This window comes from Nannobrachium achirus, assembly GCF_963921795.1.
Source record: "Nannobrachium achirus genome assembly, chromosome: 5".
Classification (NCBI taxonomy): domain Eukaryota; kingdom Metazoa; phylum Chordata; class Actinopteri; order Myctophiformes; family Myctophidae; genus Nannobrachium; species Nannobrachium achirus.
The window spans coordinates 3,101,022-3,128,443 of record NC_137814.1 but is presented as its reverse complement, the minus strand read 5'-3'; the positions used below and the strand labels follow the sequence as shown (position 1 = coordinate 3,128,443).

General features: G+C 41.4%; 1 protein-coding gene across 1 annotated transcript in view; it reads right to left on the bottom strand.

Annotated features, from left to right (window-relative positions):
• LOC308284633 (inositol monophosphatase 1-like) overlaps positions 1-22,907 on the bottom strand; it is a 26,869-nt gene extending 3,962 nt beyond the window's left edge. The window contains exons 1-6 of the mRNA XM_080725316.1: positions 22,844-22,907; positions 21,081-21,151; positions 11,865-11,998; positions 10,035-10,139; positions 7,853-7,898; positions 4,696-4,804 (exon numbers count right to left, since the gene is read on the bottom strand). Coding sequence (XP_080581442.1) covers positions 4,696-4,804; positions 7,853-7,898; positions 10,035-10,139; positions 11,865-11,998; positions 21,081-21,146 — 460 coding nt within the window. The 5' untranslated portion in view covers positions 21,147-21,151; positions 22,844-22,907. The remainder of the gene's footprint in view (positions 1-4,695; positions 4,805-7,852; positions 7,899-10,034; positions 10,140-11,864; positions 11,999-21,080; positions 21,152-22,843) is intronic.
• Between the last annotated feature and the right edge of the window lie 4,515 nt (positions 22,908-27,422).

Sequence of the window (27,422 nt, the reverse complement as noted above, 5' to 3'; positions counted from 1 at the left end):
ACGTCATGCACTGGGTTCAATCCACCTTTTATTCCTCTCCACGTCATGCACTGGGTTCAATCCACCTTTTATTCCTCTCCACGTCATGCACTGGGTTCAATCCACCTTTTATTCCTCTCCACGTCATGCACTGGGTTCAATCCACCTTTTATTCCTCTCCACGTCATGCACTGGGTTCAATCCACCTTTTATTCCTCTCCACGTCATGCACTGGGTTCAATCCACCTTTTATTCCTCTCCACGTCATGCACTGGGTTCAATCCACCTTTTATTCCTCTCCACGTCATGCACTGGGTTCAATCCACCTTTTATTCCTCTCCACGTCATGCACTGGGTTCAATCCACCTTTTATTCCTCTCCACGTCATGCACTGGGTTCAATCCACCTTTTATTCCTCTCCACGTCATGCACTGGGTTCAATCCACCTTTTATTCCTCTCCACGTCATGCACTGGGTTCAATCCACCTTTTATTCCTCTCCACGTCATGCACTGGGTTCAATCCACCTTTTATTCCTCTCCACGTCATGCACTGGGTTCAATCCACCTTTTATTCCTCTCCACGTCATGCACTGGGTTCAATCCACCTTTTATTCCTCTCCACGTCATGCACTGGGTTCAATCCACCTTTTATTCCTCTCCACGTCATGCACTGGGTTCAATCCACCTTTTATTCCTCTCCACGTCATGCACTGGGTTCAATCCACCTTTTATTCCTCTCCACGTCATGCACTGGGTTCAATCCACCTTTTATTCCTCTCCACGTCATGCACTGGGTTCAATCCACCTTTTATTCCTCTCCACGTCATGCACTGGGTTCAATCCACCTTTTATTCCTCTCCACGTCATGCACTGGGTTCAATCCACCTTTTATTCCTCTCCACGTCATGCACTGGGTTCAATTAGGGGTGGGCGATACTGGCAAAAAGCATTATCACGATATGCTTCATGCAGTATCACGATACACGATATTATCACGATACTGTTTTATGCGAGTTTTTAGGTTTATTATGATTATTAGACCCACACAGATATTCTATAGATAATCTATTCATTTTTATGCTGCAGATAGAAAGATAGATAGCCTAATCTATGATTTTTTAATGATAACATTCAGATTTTTGATTAAACAATTATCATTTTTTACCTCAAAATATTTACTAGTTGGTGTGATGATGGTTCAGGTCATTCAAATGGGTCCCAGAAATGTTTTATGGGTTCCCTTAAAATGTTTTTTTGAGTGTTGTGAGCTTGTAGATCGGCTATTTTCAAAACAATTTGGCGGAACCTCTCTGGGGGTCTCGACCCACAGGTTGACAACAACCCATGCCTTACCATTGAAACTTCAGGGAAAACAAATTACCTTATGACCAACCAAAGTCAGGAGGTTTGTTATGATACAAGCTTTCTTTTTAGAGAATTACTCACTCATTATCATCCTAGCTTTTAGCTTTTCTACTAACAATAATGGCATGGTTTTATAACTAAGCCAATTATGTAATAGACGCAAAATAGACGCTACGATTTCACCGCGAGACGCGACGACACACGCATGCATCAATGGTGAAAACATAACAAACAAAGCACTTTACAAATCGCAGCAAAAAGCTACTTGTTTGTAGTTAATAAAAACAGAAGCATGGATTTACAAGGTGATCTAAATCATCTCATCAATACTGCCAGAGTGGAGACTCCAGCACAGCTTTGCAAGCAGTGAGATGGCTGATAGCGATAGCAGGACGGATAAGTACAGTAGTTTGCGTCCTGTTAGTTTAATGCATCCATTATGAAAAATATGCTCCAAAGAATGCAGGCCAAGCTGCATCCCTGCTTTACAAAGTCCCGTGAAAGTGAAACTAAATCGTGGGCCAGTGTGCCGTGCTGCTCGGTGCTCCTCAGCTCCTGCACACAACTCAGTCAGTGCTGTAGACACTCTGTAGCCTGTCTGCGTGCTGCCCGGGGGAGGGGCCGTGAAAGCAGGGGACAGATCCCCAAGCTATACGACACGTTGAGCCGCGACACGTTATAGCTTGTAGATCTGTTCTTTTTGGCGAATTACACCACCGTACTATAGAAGTATAAATTAAGCAATCGAGCTGCGACTCATGGAACGTGCACTCGCTGTATATCCAGATTCCAGAGCCTTTTCTAAATGACTGTTTGTATCACGAGAGAAACGATATTCTGAAATGGCCTATCGTGGCAAAGCTGTATCGCCGAGACGATAATTATCGTCATATCGCACACCCCTAGGTTCAATCCACCTTTTATTCCTCTCCACGTCATGCACTGGGTTCAATCCACCTTTTATTCCTCTCCACGTCATGCACTGGGTTCAATCCTCCTTTTATTCCTCTCCACGTCATGCACTGGGTTCAATCCACCTTTTATTCCTCTCCACGTCATGCACTGGGTTCAATCCACCTTTTATTCCTCTCCACGTCATGCACTGGGTTCAATCCACCTTTTATTCCTCTCCACGTCATGCACTGGGTTCAATCCTCCTTTTATTTACCACGTCATGCACTGGGTTCAATCCACCTTTTATTTGCCGAGCTGCATATCTGGTACCATTTAAACCCTCTATAGCCATGTTTCCATAAACTTATTCGAATTAGGGAAGCGTATTATCAGAAATACGCATTAAGACAAAGCGAATTTAGCATGTTTCCATTTGCGGGTGTCATTCGAATTAGCGACGGTCACAAGAGTTGATCGGGCTGATTTTTTTCAGACCGAACCTGAGCACTGCACCGTCTGCACGTCTGACTGCTGTGACTCGGTCGCTGTCTAGTAGTGGGAAGAAGGGGTTATCAGTCATCATCATGGCCCCAAATAACTTTTAAATATATTACAATTGGCGACGAGTCTCTTACGAAATTGGCAAGAGTTCCTCTCAATACATAAGCTACCGGTTCACCGGGAAAACCGCGGTCGCGTCGCTGCACAGTGCAGCGTCCTCTGGAAGGTCAGGTGGCCGATCTGCAAGCTCACAACGCGGAGACGTGGATGCGAGCTGCTGTGAGCTTGTAGATTGGGCACTTCAGGCACGCAACACCGTGTGATGAGGAAGGGTTCGCCACCGATGGCTTGACTCCGGGAGGTGAAAACGGGAGGAATTTACACACGGTCCGTGTCACTCCGTGTGTAACAAACAACCGGTTTGTTTTGTGGGCTAACGCTATAGGCTACTATGGACGTAAAGCGGCAGGGGAAATGGACCTGGAACGTCATAATCTATTCGCATTTATTGTCTGACCCGTTTCCATTCACTTTTGCGCATTTAGTTTATTCGATAAAGGCTCAAAATCCTCCTCCTCCAAGCGGATAACTTCTTTTGCGGATAATGAAAGTTTATTCGCATTTTGAAGTGTTTCCATAAAAACATTTTGCGAATAAGCCGTTAATGCGCAAAAAGTGGCTTTATGGAAACGCCACTTATAATTGGTCAAACGGACCTGGAAATAACGTACTTGATGTATTTTTTTTTCACTCTCTACCAAATCTCTGCCAAAAAATAGTGTTGCAACGTGTTGTGAGCTTATATATCTGCTATTTTTTTTTTCTTTTTTTGGCAAAATGTAATGTTCTGCCCCATGATAATGGATGATGGGGATATTTTGATTATTGTGATGATCAAATTTATTTTGGTCACAATAATTGTGATATGAAATGTTCATAATTATCGTCCCATCCTAGTTGTGATCTGTTTGGACAGTGTTAAATCACTGGTGCATGAAGCGCATCACATGCGGAATGGATCTACAAACAGTGGTGTGAGCAGATCTACAAACAGTGGTGTGAGCAGCTTTAATTTTGTTTCAAAGAGTTGTATTTCTCATTAAAGGACAACTTTGTTTTTTTACAACAAGGGTTCATATTTTAGATTGTAATTAGAGAAAAGAAAAAGTGAGTGTTAAAATGTTTTTATTTGCTTCGTTCTATTGTTTTAGAGATTCTTATTTCAGTGTTTGGGGCATGGGCATGTTGGGCTAAATATGTCATTTTACACAGAATAAGCCCATTCCCAAGATACAACGCAACCTTTCATGGTTGGATGTGACTTATGGGGGCTAGAAGTGTTACTGTAAATAGCAATAAAGAAACTGCTGGCTTATTGTGTCTAAAAATACATATTTAGCCACTTGTACGCATGCCCCCATGCGTACGCATGCCCCACATTTTAGCATGGTAAACGTGATAAAACAATAGAACGAAGCAAATGAAAACATTTTAACATTCACTTTTTCTTTTCTCTAATTACAATCTAAAATATGAACCCTTGTTGTAAAAAAACAAAGTTGTCCTTTAATGCAATGGCTTCTATTTCAGCAGGACAAAGGGAGTATAGGATGTGCACATCTCCACGGTGTCTCTAAACACGGTGCTGCCGGATCAAAACATAATCTAAAGAAGAAACTAGAATTGAACATTTCAATATTGAGCTGTCTCGCTTATCTTTTTCTTTAGCATAACAAAGAATCGCTCCATTCCAATCGCCCGTCAATTGTCTGTGAATGTTTCACATTCAACTGTACTGTACGCTGAACTCTGAACTATTCTTTTAATACAACTAAGAAAAAAACGGACACTGGTGTGGTCTCCTTTCTTCTGTGGGAGTAATCCTTAATCATTATGGGATATAAACAAAAACCCATCACTAACTGCCATGAATGAGTGGTGTGTAATGAACTGACCTGTGTTTGGTGACACCTGCAGTGGGACTCCATTACAGAAGGCTCCTTTACCTCTCCTGGCCGTGTACATCTTATCCTCTAAGCAGCTGTACACCACCCCGAACTCTATCTGTAAGAAACATTATTATGTACATCTTATCCTCTAAGCAGCTGTACACCACCCCGAACTCTATCTGTAAGAAACATTATTATGTACATCTTATCCTCTAAGCAGCTGTACACCACCCCGAACTCTATCTGTAAGAAACATTATTATGTACATCTTATCCTCTAAGCAGCTGTACACCACCCCAAACTCTATCTGTAAGAAACATTATTATGTACATCTTATCCTCTAAGCAGCTGTACACCACCCCGAACTCTATCTGTAAGAAACATTATTATGTACATCTTATCCTCTAAGCAGCTGTACACCACCCCGAACTCTATCTGTAAGAAACATTATTATGTACATCTTATCCTCCAAGCAGCTGTACACCACCCCGAACTCTATCTGTAAGAAACATTATTATGTTCATTTATCCTCTAAACAGCTGTAAACCACCCCGAACTCTATCTGTAAGAAACATTATGTACATCACTTTATCCTCTAAACAGCTGTAGACCACCCCGAACTCTATCTGTAAGAAACATTATTATGTTCATTTATCCTCTAAACAGCTGTACACCACCCCGAACTCTATCTGTAAGAAACATTATTATGTACATCTTATCCTCCAAGCAGCTGTAGACCACCCCGAACTCTATCTGTAAGAAACATTATTATGTACATATTATCCTCCAAGCAGCTGTACACCACCCCGAACTCTATCTGTAAGAAACATTATTATGTACATATTATCCTCTAAACAGCTGTAGACCACCCCGAACTCTATCTGTAAGAAACATTATAATGTTCATTTATCCTCCAAGCAGCTGTAGACCACCCCGAACTCTATCTGTAAGAAACATTATTATGTACATCTTATCCTCTAAACAGCTGTACACCACCCCGAACTCTATCTGTAAGAAACATTATTATGTTCATTTATCCTCCAAGCAGCTGTAGACCACCCCGAACTCTATCTGTAAGAAACATTATTATGTACATCTTATCCTCCAAGCAGCTGTAGACCACCCCGAACTCTATCTGTAAGAAACATTATTATGTACATATTATCCTCTAAACAGCTGTACACCACCCCGAACTCTATCTGTAAGAAACATTATTATGTACATATTATCCTCCAAGCAGCTGTAGACCACCCCGAACTCTATCTGTAAGAAACATTATTATGTACATATTATCCTCTAAACAGCTGTACACCACCCCGAACTCTATCTGTAAGAAACATTATTATGTACATATTATCCTCCAAGCAGCTGTAGACCACCCCGAACTCTATCTGTAAGAAACATTATTATGTACATATTATCCTCTAAACAGCTGTAGACCACCCCGAACTCTATCTGTAAGAAACATTATTATGTTCATTTATCCTCCAAGCAGCTGTAGACCACCCCGAACTCTATCTGTAAGAAACATTATGCACATCACTTTATCCTCTAAACAGCTGTACACCACACCCAACTCTATCTGTAAGAAACATTATTATGTACATCATTTTATCCTCTATACCAGTGGTTTTCAAAGTGGGTGACGGGGCACCCTGGGGTGCCGCGACGGCAGTCCAGGCCAGGGTGCCGCGAGATCATTTGATAATATTTGGAATTTATTTGGACACTTGAAGAAATATTTAGTATCATTTTAAACTTGAAGTACAAAGTTGTTTTCAGTCAGTTCTAACCAAAATGGCTATTATCTCAACGCTTTCCTCGCAACGTAATCACTAAAATATCGTCACTGTCGGACAGAAACCTTGTATCTCCAAGTTTCAAATGTGTACGTCTTTTGGTAAAGCAAAGCCCTGCTTCATCATACAAGACTGTCGCACAAAACTAGTGAAAACAGCCGATCTACAAGCACACAACGCCTTGCGGTGCGAGGCGTTGTGTGCTTGTAGATCTGCTGTTTTCACTAGTTTAGTACATTTTATAGATGATAAATACAAAACGAATGGTTTTGGACATACAAGGTTTCCAGCCGACAACAACGATATGCTATAAATATAAAGTGCTGGGAGTGAAAATTATAATGCAGGGGTGCCTCGGATTAAAAAATATATTTATGGGGTGCCCTGAGACAAAAAGGTTTGGGAACCCCTGCACTAAACAGCTGTACACCACCCTGAACTCTATCTGTAAGAAACATTATTATGTTCATTTTATCCTCTAAACAGCTGTAAACCACCCCGAACTCTATCTGTAAGAAACATTATGCACATCACTTTATCCTCTAAACAGCTGTAAACCACCCCCAACTCTATCTGTAAGAAACATTATTATGCACATCATTTTATCCTCTATACCAGGGGTTTTCAAAGTGGTGACGGGGCACCCTGGGGTGCCGCGACAGCAGTCCAGGGGTGCCGCGAGATCATGATAATATTTGGAATTTATTTTGAAAAAATATTCAGTATCATTTTAAACTTGAAGTACAAAGTTGTCTTCAGTCAGTTCTAACCAAAATGGCTGTTATCTCAACGTTTTCCTCGCAACATAATCTAAAATATCGTCACTGTCGGGCAGAAACCTTGTATTTCCAAGTTACAAGACCGTCGCACAAAACTAGTGAAAACAGCCGATCTACAAGCACACAACGCCTCGCATGTAGATCTGCTGTTTTCACTCGTTTAGTACTTATTTTAGATGATAAATACAAAACGAATGGTTTCCACCCGACAACGACGATATGCTATAAATATAAGGTGCTGGGAGTGAAAATTATAATGTGGGGTGCCTCGGATTAAAACAATATTTATGGGGTGACCTGAGACAAAAAGGTTTGTGAACCCCTGCTCTATACAGCTGGACACCACCCTGAACTCTATCTGTAAGAAACATCATGTACATCATTGTATCCTCTAACTCTATCAGTAAGAAACATTATTGTGGGCTCGCCTGAAAGGCGAGCACACTTTAGATATTGTCATTATTTATCTATCAGTCAGTCAACAGTTCTCCTCAAAACTTTGGCACCTTTCTACTCCTACATACTTACACCGAAAATCCATAGTAAACTCCATACTATAACATTATAGTTTAATAATAGCAGTACCTCTTTGTTGACCGCGAAGCCGATGGAAACAGCGACAAAGGGATATCTGGAGGAGAGAATGATATTATTAATACTACTGAAGGTTATTATTTATCAAGGTACAGAAAGCAGAGGTGATTGAGCAGAGATTTACCAACAGTAATCATCATTATCATCATCATCATTCAGTGGTTCTCAATCAGTGGTCCGGGGACCACCAATGGTCCAGGTGGTCCCCAGCTAAACGATGGAGAGTTAGTTGGTAACCAAATGGACCCTTATAGATCTTTAACTCTCAAAGAGTTAAATTATTGTTAAACGTCTGCATTACTTAATTTATGAGAAGTCTACACCAGGGGTCTTCAACAGGGGGTCCGGGACCCCTAGGGGGTCTCCAGAGTTACTACAGGGGGTCCTCCAAATCTTTGTGTGGTAGAAAGCTTTTTTTCTCCTCTTTTATATTAACCACTTGAACCCTAGCATCCATATGCTGAGAACTTTAGCCAAAAATAGCCGATCTACAAGCTCACAACGCCGCGTTGTGAGCTTGTAGATCAGCTATTTTTGGCAAAGAGGTTTGGTGTAGAGGGGGAAAAGAGCAGACAAAGTACAGAGTGAAAGGTCAGGTTTATTAAGTATTGACGGTTCAAGTGGTTAAATATCTGAAAACACAAATTGACATGAATCCAAAATACACTGATGATTGTGCTGTCAAACAATGAAACTATATGGAATCTATGAACAGGTTGTGGCGGTCCCTGCCTCATCTCTCTCTCAACTAAGGGGTCCCTGTAAACGTTGAAGACCCCTGGTATACACAATTAGAGAATGTAGAAGAATTGTTGAAAGACTTTAACTGATTAATTGCGATTAATTAATTACAGAAAATTAACACGATTAAAAAAGAAATATGCATTTTAATCGCACTTAGTTTTTGCACCACAGAACCTTCAGTTTCGGGCATACCAATCATAGCGATGCACCAACCAAGAAGAGACAACAAACGCAAAGGGAGAAGTAGCCGATCAGAGCGCTTTGCTTGGCCCAGTGGATGCCAAATTTAGATTTAAAAAACTCACTCGTTTATTCACTCCTACAACAAAATGTGTTTTACTTGAAAAAAATGCATCTGACATCATCCCTTTTATGCCCATATATGGAGATCCCTGTCTGTAGAACCAGCCACACAGATATGGGGTTATGGGCTGTCTTCCTCCATATATGGGCATTCCCATATGAAGCCCTGTTAGAGATGGGCTTAATATTGATGACGTCAGGGATCTCCATATATGGGCATGCAAGGGATTCTGTTAGTGTGGTTCCCATGACATCGCTGTGATGTCAGAGCATGATGTCAGAGCGACAAACCCATAGACCGTAAAAAAGCATGGATATGAAAAATAATATTTACCTTTAACTATTCAAAAATAGCTTTAACTATTGAAAAATAGCAGATAAACAAGCTCACAGCGCGGCAAGTGCCGCGCTGCGAGCATGTAGATCTGCTATTTTTGGAAAAAGAAAAAAAAAAAAAGTTTAAGAATATTTTGTAGCTGATTCTATAAATGTCTTCTAAATCATTCTTCTGAATCAGTGGATCTCAAACTTTTTCATGTCAAGGACCCCCAAAATCACATGTATTTGGCCGTGGACCCCCATCTCAAAATATGTTGTTCCAGGGACCCCCCACATGCAAATATTTGAGTTACAAATGTTCGCTTTTAAAAAGATATATTCAAAGACTTGCAGATTTTTGAAAAATAGCAGATCTACAAGCTCGCAGCTTCTGTTATTTTTGCATGACATAATTGTATGCCTAAATGGAATAAATAATGCTATAACAATAAGCTTCATATGGAGAAGGATATTTACCCTAAATGGAATAAATAATGCTATAACAATAAGCTGCATATGGAGAAGGATATTTACCCTAAATGGAATAAATAATGCTATAACAATAAGCTTCATATGGAGAAGGATATTTACCCTAAATGGAATAAATAATGCTATAACAATAAGCTTCATATGGAGAAGGATATTGACCCTAAATGGAATAAATAATGCTATAACAATAAGCTTCATATGGAGAAGGATATTGACCCTAAATGGAATAAATAATGCTATAACAATAAGCTTCATATGGAGAAGGATATTGACCCTAAATGGAATAAATAATGCTATAACAAGAAGGATATTTTTTTACCCGTGGACAAAGTTGGTGGTTCCGTCCACCGGGTCGACGATCCATGTCGGGTTTTCTGTCAGAACGCAAGGCTCCCCCGCTGCCACCGACTCCTCCCCTATGAAACTAACCAATCAGCAATGACCATTACACACTAATCGACCAATAAACACACATCATTTACATTAACTTAACAAATAAACAATCATCATACACATCAACTTAACACATAAACAACTAAAAGCAGTGCTTCATTTGTCATTGAATAGCTGCCACCGACTCCTCCCCTATGAAACTAACCAATCAGCAATGATCATTACACACTAATCGACCAATAAACACACATCATTTACATTAACTTAACAAATAAACAATCATCATACACATCAACTTAACACATAAACAACTAAAAGCAGTGCTTCATTTGTCATTGAATAGCTGCCAGATCACAGACTGCGTGCACTGCATAAACGGTTGTGTGTGCAACAATTTACGTGTTTTTTTTTTAGGGCTGGGACTTTAACTGATTAACTCATTTCCTGCCATTTTGAAAGCCATTTTTTACTGATATCCTGCCAGAGATCTCCATAGACTTCCATGTAATTTATAGTGCACGGATCATGCACGCCCATGAACAAATCATGCACCATGTGTGTGTAGGATGTTCACAGCTTTCAAACAAAAACATCCGATTGGAAATCCGTTTAGGCATTCATGAGAAACCAGCCATTATGTTTTACATGTAATGTAAACAAAGATGGCTGCCCTGTATGAAAGATGGGGTTGTATGGGGGTGAAACATGCAAAATCGCGATTGAAATCGTTTTTACTAGATTTAATGGGGTCAAAACATTTTTTTTCAAAAGATTTAAAAAACTCACTTGTTGATTCCCTCGTACAAAAAAAATAGTTTTACTTGAAAAAAAATGCCTCTCAGGTCAAATATCGATGTGATGTGCGATTAAAATGTGATTAATTGCGATTAATTAATCACAGAGCCTGTAATTAATTCGATTAACATTTTTAATCGCATCCCAGCCCTAGTTTTTTTCTTTTTTATACATCTTTTTTACCTAAATGTACACACCCAGTATAATATCAGCAGCAACATTTGGCACATATAGATATAGGTGGGCCATCAGAATACTAGTAGTCAATCTATCAATTTGGAATGTGAGTATCAATCTGAGTAACTGGCATATCTTATATTTATACTATATTATCATCGTTGTTGGGTGGAAACCTTGTATGTCCAAAACCGTTCGTTTTGTATTTATCATCTATAAAATGTACTAAACTAGTGAAAGCACACAACGCGAGGCGTTATGTGCTTGTAGATCGGCTGTTTTCACTAGTTTTGTGCGACAGTCTTGTATGATGATGAAGCAGGGCTTTGCTTTACCAAAAGACGTACACATTTGAAACTTGGAGATACGAGGTTTCTGCCCGACAGTGACGATATTTTAGTGATTATGTTGTGAGGAAAACGTTGAGATAACAGCCATTTTGGTTAGAACTGACTGAAAATAACCTTGTTCTTCAACTTTAAAATGATACTAAATATTTTTTCAAGTGTCCACATGAATTCCAAATTATTATCAAAATCTCACGGCACCCCTGGGTGCCCCGTCACCCACTTTGAAAACCCCTGTACTATAAAACAGTATTAGTCATCATAGCTTTAGTCTTTGCTTTTTGCTTAGTTTTCGTCAGTGATAAAAAAAAAAAGTGGTCAACACTAGTGCGTGCGAGTTACCGGTATTTCTCCTTCACTGATTGGACGATGTGTTGCTCATTACCTATGCGTGGGGTATTTCTCCTTCACTGATAGGACGGTGTGTTGCTCATTACCTATGCGTGGGGTATTTCTCCTTCACTGATTGGACGATGAGTTGCTCCACCCTCTGGTCGGTCAGGGTCACCAGGTCAACGGAGGAAGACTTCTGCATCACCTTCATGTCAGGTTGCACCGCCTCTCTCACCAGCTGTCAATCAACACAGACAATCAATCAATCCATGTGTTATGTAGATCTGTAGATAGTAGGAGTGTAACGATACATTTTACCGACCATACGATATGCATCACGATACTAGCCTGGCGTTGCTCATACTAATTCCTCACTGCGTGTCGGATATTAGTCTGGACTCACGATCAGAATTTTCATTTCCAAGGGGTGGTTTAAAAAAATGTCAAGGTGACTTGCTCTTAATTGCTCCATTTGAACTTCAAATGGGTTGTGAGCTGTGGTAATTGATTGAGCCAAACAAGTGTCAATAGCTCGTTAGTGAGCTATTGACAATCATCAAAGACTACGACCTGTTTGATGTCTGTATTGGCTGAATGGTTCTGAACCAGGCCACCACCCACCACGTGCCCCAAGCCTACAGCCCTGATTGGCTAACCCTTTTTGGTGGCTGGTGGAAATAGAATCTCAATCTCAATACTGCCAGGTGTTGTGCGGTCTGGTTTAAGAGTGCCAATGACGTCTTTGTCGTCTTTAGATCAAAGGGGAAAATAAATAAATAAATCTGAGATGCTTTTCTCTGTTTGTGTGTTTGCTCCCTCGTGTGGCTGTTGGAGAAAATGCATGTTCATTCTAGTGGATGGACATTTTTTTTGACTGATTCAGCTCTATCTCTGGAACCATTTGTGTCCCAGCATAGCAGAGGGGCAGTCATTTCGGAAAGCACAGCTTTAGACCAGCCCTGAAATTACTTTTTTCTTTTTTTTTTTTCTAAAATGTGATAAAGCCACAAAAGTATTTCATAAATATCAGGCTACATTTCACTTAAACGCCAGAGCTTAACTCTGCATGTAAATAATACTTTTTTTAATTAATGTGAAGAGAAACCTCACATTTTGCAGGTTACATTTTATCTAAAAGGCTGAATTTCTCAGATCTAGTATTTCTGCATGGCATAACTCTATAAGCCATATCTACAAAACTGTTGGTTCAATCTTCACAACCAATATATCATTTTGTAGCTATGATTCCCAGCTTTCAAATGAAATGAAAAAAAGTAAATGAAAAAAATTTCAATGACTAGCCCTCAGCTGTGTTCGGTCACATTTGTCCGATTGACAAAATTCTTTTTGACACTGAATCACAACGACTGTGTCTGTTTCTGTGATCGATCAGTGGGCCCCCCCCAAAACAATATTTTTTTTCATGAAACAGTAAATAAAAACATACAAAATCTTGGCACCTCGACCTTGGAGCCATTTTTGTCCGTGGCATCCTTAGAGTTAAAACACATAATGTCAAACTCGTGGCCCGGGGGCCAAATCAGACCCTTGAATGAAATTATCTTCGGCCCGTGGGATGATATTTAATTTCTATTAGAACTGGCCCTCTGGTATATTGCACACACCACCATAATACTGTCCCACAATGCATTGGCACATATCGAGGGCCTGTGAGCGCAAGGAAGCTTATCCCCTCTGAGGTTATAGCCTCGCGTAGCCAGGCTTACTCATCTCCGAAGAGAAAAGCCTGGTGACAATAGAAGGCAGAAAGCGTTCAACTTCCGCCGTGAGAATTTCACCGGAAGCTGTATTTTTTTCACAGTGCTGTGTTCTTGCAAACGTATTCCCTGCACGAAAAACTCTGGTCTACGTCTCCTGCTCCGTCGGTTGCGCTCGAAATAAACAATATACAAACAATAACATTGATTCAAGCAATGTTACACCTACTAAGAGCGAGTTAAGAGCTACAATCTATTTTAGTTTTTTCGCTGGGGAATGTAAACAGACCCGCACCGCATGACGTAACGTCCGTTAAACGCAGACTTCCGCTAGAAATCGTGGCACACACCGGAAGCCCTATTGTCTACAGGGTGCTCTGAGGTCAACTTTCAGCTACCCCTCTCCCCAGAAACAGGGCTTTTCAAGCCAGGTGCATGGGAGGCAGAGTAGCCTACATCAGGGGTTCCCAAACTTTTTTGTCTTAAGCCCTTTGCACACAGGACAGTTGCGTTTTTTTCGTTTGCTGCATGAATAAAACGCATTGGATTTGGTGTGCAATGCTGTGCAGAATCGGTGCTGCGGATCCCAAAAGGAGTCATAAAAGGAGTGATGAGTTTTTTACCGCATGCGACAAGACGCACAAATCGAACTGGGTTCGATCAAGAAAAAAAACGCACGGCCGCAGCCACTCGTCGCACGGCCAATTTGGATCCGGTGTGCATGAGGTCTTAGAGAATCATTGTTTTCTTTTTAAAAAAGTGAAATTGTCCGTTTTATCCGTACGGATAAACGCGCCTGTGTGCAAAGGGCTTTAGGGCACCCCATACATATTTTTTCAATCCCAGGCACCCCTACATTATAATTTTCACTCCCAGCACCTTCTATTTATAGCATATTGTCGTTGTCGGGGTGGAAACCTTGTATGTCCAAAACCTTTTGTTTTGTATTTATCATTTTAAAAATGATCTAAACTAGTGAAAACAGACGATCTACAAGCACACAATGCCTCGCATCGTTGTGTGATTGTAGATCGGCTGTTTTCACTAGTTTTGTCTTGTATGATGAAGCAGGGCTTTGCTTTACCAAAGACGTACACATTTGAAACTTTGAGATACAAGGTTTCTGCCCGACAGTGACGATATTTTAGTGATTATGTTGTGAGGAAAACATTGAGATAACAGCCATAGAACTGACTGAAAATAACTTTGTACTATGATACTATATATTTTTTCAAGTATTGTTTCAAGTGTCCAAATAAATTCCAAATATTATCAAATTATGCCCTGTCACCCACTTTGAAAACCCCTGTCCTACATGTTGACGGATGTAAAGGACAAAGCTGTGTCTTCTGTGTGGATTTGATTTACTTTCTCATTTTACTATATGAAATTAGTGATTGGTGAGGATCATAGAGCAGAAAACTGAACTTTAATAATGCATTTTCCATTTTTAATGCATGCAGTTTCATTTTTAAGGGACATAAGAAAATATTGCAACAGATTTTATGTTTTACTTAATTCATTTAATGATTAATGTTCCAAACAAAAAACGAAAACATTCCTTGGGCTACAAACGGCCCCAGAAAACGATGGTTTAGTGATGAAAAGTGACGAGTCATCACTTTTCACCGTGGGGCGGCATAGCTCAGGGGTAGAGAAACCGTTATTAGAGCACGAAGGGTTCCCAGTTCGAATCCGGGCTCCCCCTGAGCTAATGTTGAAGGGTCCTTGAGCAAGACTCTGAACCTCTAGTTGCTCCTGGTGAGCAGGTTGGTGCCTTGCATGGTTTCCTCCGCCACCGGTGTATGAATGTGTGCGTGAATGTAATGCACAATCTATGTAAAGCGCTTTGGATAAAAGCACTATATAAATGCACCATTTACCATTTATTCACAGTTTTGTGGGGGTTTTCTGGGGCCATTTGTAGCCCAAGGAATGTTTTTTGTGCAAAACAAATGCTTGAAATGGATTCAGCATCATGACAAACCCCTAGTTAGACCCCTCACATCCTACTTAAATACCCAGAAAAAGAAATGTTTTTCTGGGTATTTTCCTCCTGTATAGAAAGTCGATGGGAGCCCAACTTGATTTGGCCGCAGTGGCGACCCCGAAGGTCGCTGACTCGGGCGCCCTAGCTAAATCATTAGAGCATGACCTGGGGTACATCTGTGCAGAATTTGGCGCTTTTAGACTGATTAGCACGAAATATCCCTAAGGCCTCCTAGTAGTCATTTTGAGTGCCTTCCACACTTCCACCAGTCCTGTTTTACCAGTCACGCCACTGAACTGCAGCGGCGGACGAGGTATCTAGCTTTTTATATCGGTGGTTATTACTCATTCAGTTGCTGTCATGGCCTTTAGTTCCCACCTGATGTCATGTGGGAGTTCAGACTGCTCCAGACCGTACTGAAGAACTGCTAGCTTGCATAATGTCTTAAGACTAGGGCTCAAGTCTAAGATTTACAGGGAACTGGGTTCGTCTCTGAATCCTCGGAAGAGGATGATACGATCTCCCACCATGCAACAGGACATACAAGATATCCAAACAGGCTGTTCCCCTTTGGTCTCAACCTTCTTCCAAGAGAAGGACTCTGGATTACATTTCCACACATCATTTAATCTCTGCTTCAAATGATAAGAGTAACCACCACATATGTAAAGCTCTCCATGGTAGGTAAAAGCTGAATGACCCCAGCGTCCTTCTGGTAGAACTTGTGCAGAAGGCGTGTTCATCCAGCAGTTGGTCTCTGTGTCAAACATTCTGATGTTGTTGTCCTGGTCCGGACGGCCCCCAAATACAAACATCTTTGATCCAATGATGGTGGCAGAGTTCATATATGAAGCAGGTGGAGGAGAGCCTGTGGTCTTAATTAAAGACCAGACCATTGTGCTAGTGTCCAACTTGTAGATGTCATTAGAGTCTCCAGTCAGCTGGTTGTATCCTCCATAGACATACATGACCTTCTCCAAGACACAGGCTGAGTGGTTGCTCCTCCCCTCTGGAACTGTTCCAGAAACACTGGGCCTTGACCATCTGTGAGTGTCGACATCAAATCCATAAACAACGTTGGAGTCATGCCCCCGGGTGTAAATGAAGTCGGCCTCCTCTATCTGATAATTCACTAAACCCCCCCAGAGGTAGACAGTATCTTCTATGAGCACAGCTGAGTGAAACACGCAGTTGGAGGGAACCTCAGGGGGAAGTTCTTCTCTTCCAGTTGTCACAGGAGGCAACTTAATCCAACGCAAAGTCACTGTGTTGAAGACATGCACTGCAATCTGGTCCCTGTCATTCAAGTCACAGTAGCCTCCAAAGGAGTACAGTTTGTGTTCCACTGCTACAGCAGCATCCAAGGATCTCTTTGTTCCTCTGGTCAGATGCAAGGTCCAGCGCCACATTTTGGACAACAGCAGCGGATAAAATTGAATTCTTCAAGTCTCTGTAAAACAATGCAGTGATGTTCGACCCACTAACATTTATATTGGCACAGTGACACAAACACTACTCCATCTTTGGGCAAAACTGCTGTCATATTGATGACATCAGTGCTGAACTCCTTATTTGGGCAAGACAGGGATCAAACGTAGTCTGACCTGATCTCATATCCTGGACAGAAGCAGGGCCTGGGGTTATAAATGCACCAAAAGAACAATTACAACAACAACTAGACTCAGGTTGCAATTGTTGGCGGTGAGTCACCTAGAATGCTGCTTCCTCATTGGCTAAAGCTTGCACGCTCTGCTGATGCACGTAATAAGAGGCAATCCACCGTTTGTCAGCCTTCTGATTGGTCCCTGAGACTCCCTGACTGGCCAACCAGAAAAAATCATTCACTTTTTGCTATCGGGGTGGAGTTTGTGCAGTGGAGAATGTTGCTTTAGGCTGCTTTTATCACCGCACTGCGCAACACGGTGAGCGTGCAGTACGGCCCGCGAGGTGATAGCGATTTCGCTCATTATAATGAATAAGCTTCAACAGACTAGTTCACATGGACCTTATCAATGTAACTAAGAGTTACGATTGGGTACATATATTTTAAATGGGCAGAATTACGAAAGCCAGCCTATTATGTGAGTAGAACTATAATCTGACTGTCATCTTCCTACCCAAGATGCACTGCGCTTTCTCTTTCTATTTCTCTCCTCTGTCTGATCCAGAGGATTAAACTAATTAAAACATATATTTTCGGGGGAAAACTAATGTTTTGCTATGTAACTACTGTACTTTTTTCTTCCCTTTTTATTAATATCACGTAGATGTGTTTTTTTTTGGTACTTTATATAGCTGTAATGAGGCTATGAAAAATCTTTTTCCCCCATCCACTTCCACTATAAAAGAATCTGCAATGGTGATTCTGTCCCACTGGGATTAAACAAATTAAAACATATATTTTCGGGGGAAACCCCCTGTTTTGCAATGTAACTAATGTAACTTTGTCTTCCCTTTTTATTAATATCACCTAGATGTTTTTCCTTTGGTACTTTAAATCGACTTTTACTTAGAAAAAAAACAAAACTTTTTTTTTATTTTTTATTTTAACACATTTTTTTTGGACCCCATTAAATCTAGTAAACATGATTTCAATCGCGATTTTGCATGTTCCACCCCCATACAACCCCATCTTTCATACAGGATAGCCATCTTTGCTTACATAACATGTAAAACATAATGGCTATTATCTCAAGAATGCCTGAACGGATTTCCAATCTGTTTTTTTTGTTTGAAAGCTGTGAACAGCCTGCACAAACATGGTGCATCATCTGTGCATGGGCGTGCATGATCTGTGCACTATAAATTACATGGAAGTCTATGGAGAGGGCTGGCAGGGAGAACCCAAAGAAGGCATATTTAATTGGCAGTAACTGAGTTTAAATTGCAATAATGAGGCAATGAAAATACCCTCTCCCCCCATTCACTGCCACTATAAAAACAATCTGCCCAGGGTCATTTGTACCACCATAGTAACAGGGCAGAATGGGGCGGGATTTGACAATCAGAGAATTGGAAATTGCAAGTGTGGTTGCATATCTATTGCCTAGATAGCCAGAACGCCATGTGAAGCTCCACCAATCCTCAAGCTTTGCACCACTCCTCAACTCAATGTAGGACTTTTTATAGTCTAGAGCAGGGGTCTTCAACAGGGGTCCTCAGAGTTACTACAGGGTGTCCTCCAAATCTTGGTGTGATAGAAACCTTTTTTCTCCTTTTTTATATTAACCACTTGAACCCTAATGTCCATATTCTGAGAACTTTTAGCCAAAAATCGTTGTGAGCTTGTAGATCGGCTATTTTCGGCAAAGAGGTTTGATGTAGAGGGTTAGGGTTAGGGTTAGGGTTAGAAAAAAGGAGGCTTTCCAGAGTCCAGACTTCCATACAGAAAGAGTTGCTTTCATGTAACTGAGTTACGTAACTAAGTTACATTTTGCTGTAACTTGGTGGTAACTGAGTTACATTCATATTTCCGTAACTTGTCAAGTAACTGATACTTTTTGGGTCATTTTTGGCTCAAGTTACAAGTTACAAGTGAAGTTATAGTTTTACAATTGTGATGTGTGTTAAAATTGACGATCAAATGTCATGACTAATGTACAGTATCCTCAACAGATCCTCTTTTTTGTGGAATTTTATTTTAGGAACACAGATGTTTACAAAAGAAAATGTCAACCTTTGTTCTATCCATGCAAAATTTGCACACACACTCCTTTCCTGCCAGACCACTCAATTCTCACATCATGGCCCTCTTCTAGCGCCATCATGAGGCCGATTCTTGTAAAACACATTTTTGGGCACTGCTCCTACACATTTTGCCCTAAAATCACGCTGCGACCTGACGGGCGCTTATCTCCCGATTAGGGAGTCTTACTGCCTGGTTAAATAACAGTATAAACTCAGTTGAGAGGCATAGGCCCAATTTCTTTTTACAGTTAAGTTATAGTTTTACAGTTACGATCAAATGTCACGTGATGTCACGCCTTTTGAAATAAAAGTATAAAACCCAGTTGAGAGGCATATTTCTGTTGGCATGAGACTTATTTTGTTATTGTTTCATGTACACCAAATGTACATTCTCAAATTAACACTGAAAAAATAAAGTAAGTTGAAGTAACTCAAGTTACTTTTTCTACAATATGTAACTTGAAACTTTACAAGTTACATTTCTCCAGGGGTATAACTGTAACATGATCAAGTTACTGCCATGGTGAGTTACTTATAAATATTCAAATATCAAAGTCACAATTCTACACTAAAAGGAAAAAAGTGATCCAGGCACTCAGAGGTTAAAAAGGGAGGAACAACCTTTATTTCATTATTCTAAAAAGCCGACCAGAAGCTGGTCATCATCAGGGCATACTGACTACTCACTATTCTACACTGTTCACCGAAGTTGATTATTTGCTTATTTTTTTTATTGTTTTCTCTTTAAAAATATATATAGTTTATAAAGCTTGGCTAAAGAGGAAGTCATAAGAATTAGTTGTCAAAGCCCCTGGTGGATGAATTTGTTAATGCTCTATACCAGGGGTTCTCAAACCTTTTTAGGCTGTGACCCCCAAAATAAACATTATTTGAACAGGGGACCCCCACCCTGACAAGCACTTGGAATTGTAGGTATTACTACCAAAACCTCCACGGGCTGTCCGTCTGTCAGTCCATCAGTCCGTCAGTCACACGTCACACGTCACACTTTTGCCCTGCTCATATCTCCACAACCGTTGCCCCCATCCATGCCAAATTTTGCACACACACTCCTTACCTGCCAAACTACAACCTCCAAGGACCCCCGGAGCTCGAGGGACCCCCAGGTTCCTGGGGGACCCCCAGGTGTAAAAAATGACCAAATGTGCAAAAATGACCAAATGACCACCCCAACAGGGCTGCTCACGGGGAATTCCTGGGGACCACCCACTCCTGGTGCTCCAGAATGGATGCAAAAGTGGTGACGCCCCCAGTGGAGGACCCCCTCCACTGCAGCTCACATAAAATGCCGTAACTCGGGCTAGGAGCGTCCGGGAGAGCCGGGGCCGGTACCTAATCGTCCGCCAAGGCAACGCGGAGACCCCACCCCTCATTTCTCACATGGCCCTCTTGTAGCGCCACCATGAGGCCCATTCTTGCAAAACACATTTTTGGACACTGCTCCTAAAATGTTTGCCCCAAAATCACGCAAATCGGTACACAGTATGTCTACACTCATCCCATCAACATGAATCTGTCCCATATAGCGCCACCTTCAGGCCGATTTTTAAAAACACATTTTTGGACACTGCTCCTACAGATTTGGCCCTAAAATCACGAAAATCACTACACAGTATGTCTACACTCATGTCATCAACATGGATCAGGAAGATCAGGAAGATTTTGGAAATAAGCCCTATTTGTGGAGATAAGCGACCAACACAGGCGCGCGCACACACACACACACAGGCGTGCACACACACACACACACACACACACCCGCGCACGCACACACACACACACACACACACACACACACACACACACACACACACACACACACACACACACACACACACACACACACACACACACACACACACACACACACACACACACACACACACACACACACAGCTACTCACCGCTCCAGCGGTGCGAGCCAGACCCACTGCATGATCCATTACACTCTGCCATGATGAGTCTCCCATTCTGTCTGAGGAGAGGAGAGGAGAGGAGAGGAGAGGAGAGGAGAGGAGAGGAGAGGAGAGGAGAGGAGAGGAGAGAGGAGAGGAGAGGAGAGGAGAGGAGAGGAGAGGGGAGAGGAGAGGAGAGGAGGACGTTAGAGAAATGTGTCCTTATATGGGTTTTTGTCATGTTCTGATGATTCTCTGGGAGTAGGGTGGACATGGGTGCACCAACCAACCCATCAGTCCAGTCAATCTGAGGTTTGACCCAAAATAAATTGCAATAGTAAAGGTTCAAGGTTCAAACCTTAGGGTCATCAAAAAAAACATGTTAAAAGTTTACCATTATATAGTGGATCAAGGTGTTCAAGTTTGGGTCCCTTTGCTTACTAGAACCCTCTAAAAAAATATTCTTTAAAGTAGCATGTGAGGGGTCTAACTAGGTTTTTTTTTCATGATTCTGAATCCTTTGCAAGCATGTGTTTTGCAAAAAAAAAGGACCCTCAAAAATATATGGTTTAGTGATGACTCGTCACTAAACATTTTCGTGTATAGTAACAACGCAAAACTACCTTTGGTTAGGTGAGTACTAGTGAAGTAGTTCTGTTTATTTTGACTGAAGTTGAGCCCCTCGTAGGGGCTGAGAAATCCTGGTCTAGTGTTTTAGCCCGCCGCCTGTCAGAGCTATATGGTGCATTGAAATGTCAAGATTGTAGTTGTAGTGCATTGTAAATAAGCCAAGTGCTTTTCTAGGAATAGGATCTCCTATTAGTAGACCTTGTACCAGTGAACTGTACCGTCATGAAACTAACTGTACCTTTTTCTATGCAAACTTCTAATAAAGTCTTCAATCAATCAAAGACTACTAGTCTGGACTCAGGGTTCCCACACTACCAATTAATTTCCAAAACTTTTCCAGAATATTTAACCGGATTTCCAGTGGTTCCAGTGATTCTCGACCTTTTCAGGCTGTGGCCCCCAAAATAATATTTGAACTGGGGACCCCCACCCTGACGAGCACTAAGAGTAGAGGAATTTTGTAACACGTTTTTTTTTCTTCAAAATAGCGTTGCGAGGCGTTGTGAGCATGTAGATCTGCTATTTTCACAATTTCTGCCTCTAATATTTGACAATTTGGCCAATGTTGAATTTGTCATTTCAGAGGAATTAACTAAATCAATAATCAAAGACAATGCATTTTCCAGGACCTTCCAGGACCCTTGATCAATTCCAAAACTTTTCCAGTACTGGAAAAATATTTTTCTAATTTCAAAATATTTCCAGGAATTTCATGACCGTGAGAACCCTGTAGAGTAGACTGTACCGGTAGTTACTTTGACTCTGGCGCCATCTGCTGGCATTAAACGGTACCGTTAAAGCCATTCTGTGCTCTTTTAGATAAAACATTATATAATATTACAACGAAACACAACTGATCTGTCAACAACAGCTCACGTGTCTTCAGTTTGTTTTCATTAATAGAAAGTTAGAAAGGTCAACAAAAACACTTAAAACAACAAACGGTGTTTGTTCATTAAATCTCTCACTGAATTCAGTGCTTTAATTCCCGTCAAATAACTTTGTCCTGTGTGACCTCTCCTTCTGCAAGTGTACTCCTTATTGCCTCCTCCGCTAACAAACAAAGCAAGCTGCGTGTTTTGTTTAATTAACAGAGTTAATTGTTGTTACATAAGCAGTTTAAAACATGATGTCGTTCTTACCGGTGTGTGTTTGTTTGAAATGTCTTCTCCTTCTGTCACAAAACCTCTTCCTTCCTTCCTTCCGGGTTGGTTTCACACTGCGAGAAACATGCCAAGGATACGGCGCTGACGTCATAACTAAGCGTCTCCTGGAGCCTGATTTGAAACGTTTAAACTGCACTGGTTATTAATTAATTATACAACAAGTAGTCCGGCTCTCAATGGAAAACAGGCTCTCTAGTCCGGGAAAAATGGGGGTGAACGTGGATTCGCCTGTAAAAGTTTTTTTCTCAACTGATTCTTGTAGCTTGGGGTCACCTCTTAAGGATTCAAGAGGATGACCAGTGATATCCATTGAGCATTTTTTATTATTAACCCCTTAATGCCTGAAACATGGGCTCCCATTGACTTTCTATACAGGAGGAAAATACCCAGAAAAAGATTATTTTTCTGGGTATTTAAGGAGGATCTGAGGGGTCTAACTATGGGTTTGTCATGATGCTGAATCCATTGCAGGCATTTGTTTTGCACAAAAAACATTCCATGGGCTAGAAATAGCCTCAGAAAACAATACACGTATGGGTGAGTATTCATGTTAGTCGGAGGCCTTAGGGTTTTTTTTCTCGTGCTAATCAGTCTAAAAGTGCAAAATTTTGCACAGATGTAGCTCAGGGCTTGCTCTAATGATTTAGCTAGGGCGCCAGAGTCTGCGACATTCGGGGTTGCCACAGCGGCCAAATCAAGTTGGGCTCCCATCGACTTTAGTGATGAAAAGTGATGAGTCATCACTTTTCAGAGTTTTGTGGGTGTTGTGGTGACCCCGAAGGTTGCCGACCTAGCTAAATCATTAGAGCATGCCCTGAGCTACATCTGTGCAAAATCTTGCACTTTTAGACTGATTAGCACGAGAAAAAAAACCCTAAGGCCTCCGACTAACATGAATACTCACCCATACGTGTATTGTTTTCTGAGGCTATTTCTAGCCCACGGAATGTTTTTTGTGCAAAACAAATGCCTGCAATGGATTCAGCATCATGACAAATCCCTAGTTAGACCCCTCAGATCCTCCTTAAATACCCCGAAAAATAATCTTTTTCTGGGTATTTTCCTCCTGTATAGAAAGTCAATGGGAGCCCATGTTTCAGGCATTAAGGGGTTAATAATAAAAAATGCTCAATGGATATCACTGGTCATCCTCTTGAATCCTTAAGAGGTGACCCCAAGCTACAAGAATCAGTTGAGAAAAAAACTTTTACAGGCGAATCCACGTTCAGCCAAAAATCACCCTTTTTTTCCCGGACTACTCCAGCCGTGCATCAAACGAGCACAGATGCACTGCTAGAACTGGGCCTAATCACATGAAGAATGTATCACTCCGCCAGCAGCTGATTATCCCATATATGGCACAGCTGCGCCCTCTGGAGGGAAACACACAGTAGCAGCTTGTAGCGCAAACTAGCTACTTGGACCAGAGAACAACTTGTTACACTACTATCCCGTTGGAAATGGATTTCACTTTTAATTTCGATATTTGGTGGACTTACTTTAGATGAATGGTTATGATAAGGAGAACGCGAAACCAACCAGACATTGTGCTTTGTCAAAGGAAGAGCTCGATAAGTTAGAGTACAGCCAGGACAACTACTTGGGCTGTGAAATGTTTCCGGGACTTGTTGTTGTCATACAATGGTATCGTGCAGCGAAAATAGCCGATCTACAAGTAACACTGCGGCGCGACACGGCGCGTTGTTGTAGATCGGCTATTTTCGCTGCGCGATGCGGTCGTACGGCGGAGCATAGCCTATTGGAACTGACAGCTCAGCTGTGGTGATTGCTTTGCTGCCTCGGTGACTGCAGTGCGCTCAGAGCGCAGCTCTTTTTAATCAACAAAAGGGACTATTTAATGTCAGTCAAACTCTTCCAAGGAGTCAGATTAGCGATTGTTTAAATGGTGAATTGCCCCACAGTGTGAATATATACGTTGATGTGTTTTGTTTGTTGGTGGTTGTTGTATAATTGCAATATTACACTCGAGGGTGTGTGGGATAACTGAATTATTTGCACTCCTGTGATGCGCAGCGGAACGAGCCCAAGCCGCATCACAGTCGTGCAAATAATTCAGTTATCCCACACCCTCTCGTGTAATATTGCTTAATTAAAGAGATCCCTGGCAAATACGACAAATATTCCTTAATACGTTATACTTGTCCTCTATTTTAAACTACAATGTAAAATTAAAAACACCTCAAATATTTTATTTCTTCTAGAAATAGCTAATCTTTCCAAGAGTATGGCTGCAGCAAGTCTCATCTGTCGCAAGTTGATGATGTTCATAAAACCATGTGTGATCTATCCCTGTGGAATTTATGGCATGCATCAAGGCATATTTGTCGTATTAGCCAGGGATCCTTTTCAGATTTTCATGAATTAAGTAATTTCATGAATAAATAAAAGAAAAATTGCCTATAAGAAATTCCATAAATTAGAAAACTGTTTAAGAATGTGTGAAAATAGCCGATCTACAAGCTCACGACGTGGCCTTGTAGATCTGCTGTTTTCACTAATTTGGGTCCCCACTAGGCAAACCAAACGTCTAATCTCTCTTTTAGGGCCTCGAGCTGAAACGTTTGGGAACCATCATTGGTAAAGGTCACGTTAGATTTAGTCTAAAACTCCACTAGATCCCATTAATTCAAGTTTTCAACGCTTACAAAAGAATAACTTCACACTTAACGGCGGGGACCGACGTTCGTGACGTCAATGACGTGACCTTGTTTTAATGCATGTTCTGTAATTTGTTCACATTGTTTTAATGTGTGTTCAGTAGACAGAGCAGTTTGACAGCACCACATTATGCCAAATAAACAAAACTATAATAAATAATAAATGTAAACATGGGAAAGAGGCCTTAGGCGCCGTACAGACATCTGCGTCACGCATCATCATCTTATCGTCTGAGAATGGCCACTGGGGGCGCCGTACTAATGCATTCTCAATGCAAGGTTGTTTGGTGTTTTGTCGTTGCCGTGTCTCTTCAAGAGCGTACAGGCTGCGGTTGAGCTTGAGACACGGCAACGACAAAAAACCAAACAACGTTCCATTGACAATGCATTAGTACGGCGCCGCCAGTGGCCATTCTCAGACGATAAGATGACGATGCGTGACGCACATGTGTGAGCGCGGCCTTAGACAGAACTATACATGCAGTTGTATGAGGTGTTATTAAGAATAAAGAATATTAAAGAATGCTAAGTTGTTTTCACGACGTGCACAAGTGACTACAACATGATTTTAATTCTTTATTACAGCTTTGGGGTGGAAACTTATGTCCAAAACTGGTACTTGAGTTGTTTTTATGAAATGTACAAAAGAAGCTGCATTCCATTCAATCCGGTATTATTTAGTCACAAGTTCTTGCTAATAACATGACATCGGTTCGATGACCTAACCCCTGTCACTTTCATACAGATTTTCTCCCACATAGCTAGAATAACGGATCTATAAGCTCACAATGTGCCGCTTGGCAACACGTTGTGATCTTGTAGATCTGCTATCTTCTCTGCTTTTATGTGACACAATATGACAAAGTAGGTCATCAATTTATGAAAGTAAACAATTGAAATATGGAGATTTTGAAGTTTTTTTTATCCATAATGGTTCTAGGAATGGGTTCAGAGAGGTGTCTTTAAAACCTGGCATTAGCCAGACTGATAACGTGGATTCCATAGACAAAAGCCCCTTTTCCACAGGCCCAACACCACACCACTCCACACCACACTGCCCACTTGTGCCATGTTTTCCACTACAAGTATCTGGGTGGTGTGAAAGTGGCACTAAACGTGGTACTAAAAAGTATTGAATCTAGAGTAGGTCTGAGCTAGGCCAAACAGAGCCAAACACTTCATAATGACTGATCACTCACTGACTTTTAATAAATAAAGCTCCTTTTAATTGAATGTAAGTCCCGGAAAAGACACACCGTGATTGGCCAGTAGTCACTTTGAGTGGCAGAGTGCCTGCCACACTTCCACAGTTCCACCAGTCCTGTTTTACCAGTCACGCCAATGAACCGCAGCGGCGGAGGAGGTATCTATCTTTTTATATCTGTGGTGGATTCACTCACACGTTCCTCCGCGGCCAATAGGGAGCGATTATGAGAACTCAGGAAATGACCGGGCCAATCAGTGACTGCGTTTCAACCGATCAGTGAAGCACTGATTGGCCCCGGTCATTTTCTGGTTTCTCTCTCCCTATGGGCTGAAGTCCAGACCGATACCGCGGCGGAAGGTGTGTGAGTGAAGTAAGGGATAATGAATGGCTCCGCGGTGAATGACAGTATATAACAGACCGACGGCCTTATAACTTATCAGGCCAAAGGGATGTTATATATCGTCATTCACCAAGGAGCCATTCATTATCCCGCTTATTACCCGGCTACCAAATAAAATTTATAATTTGACTCAAAACTAAAAACAAAACAAAGTATTTCCTTGTTTACAGACGGCTGGAAGTGTTCCACAAGTGTCGCGTTGGGCGTCCCTCCCAGCGCGACACGGTTGCCTCGGAAAACAAGGAAGTGCTGATTAGATAGAATCCATTG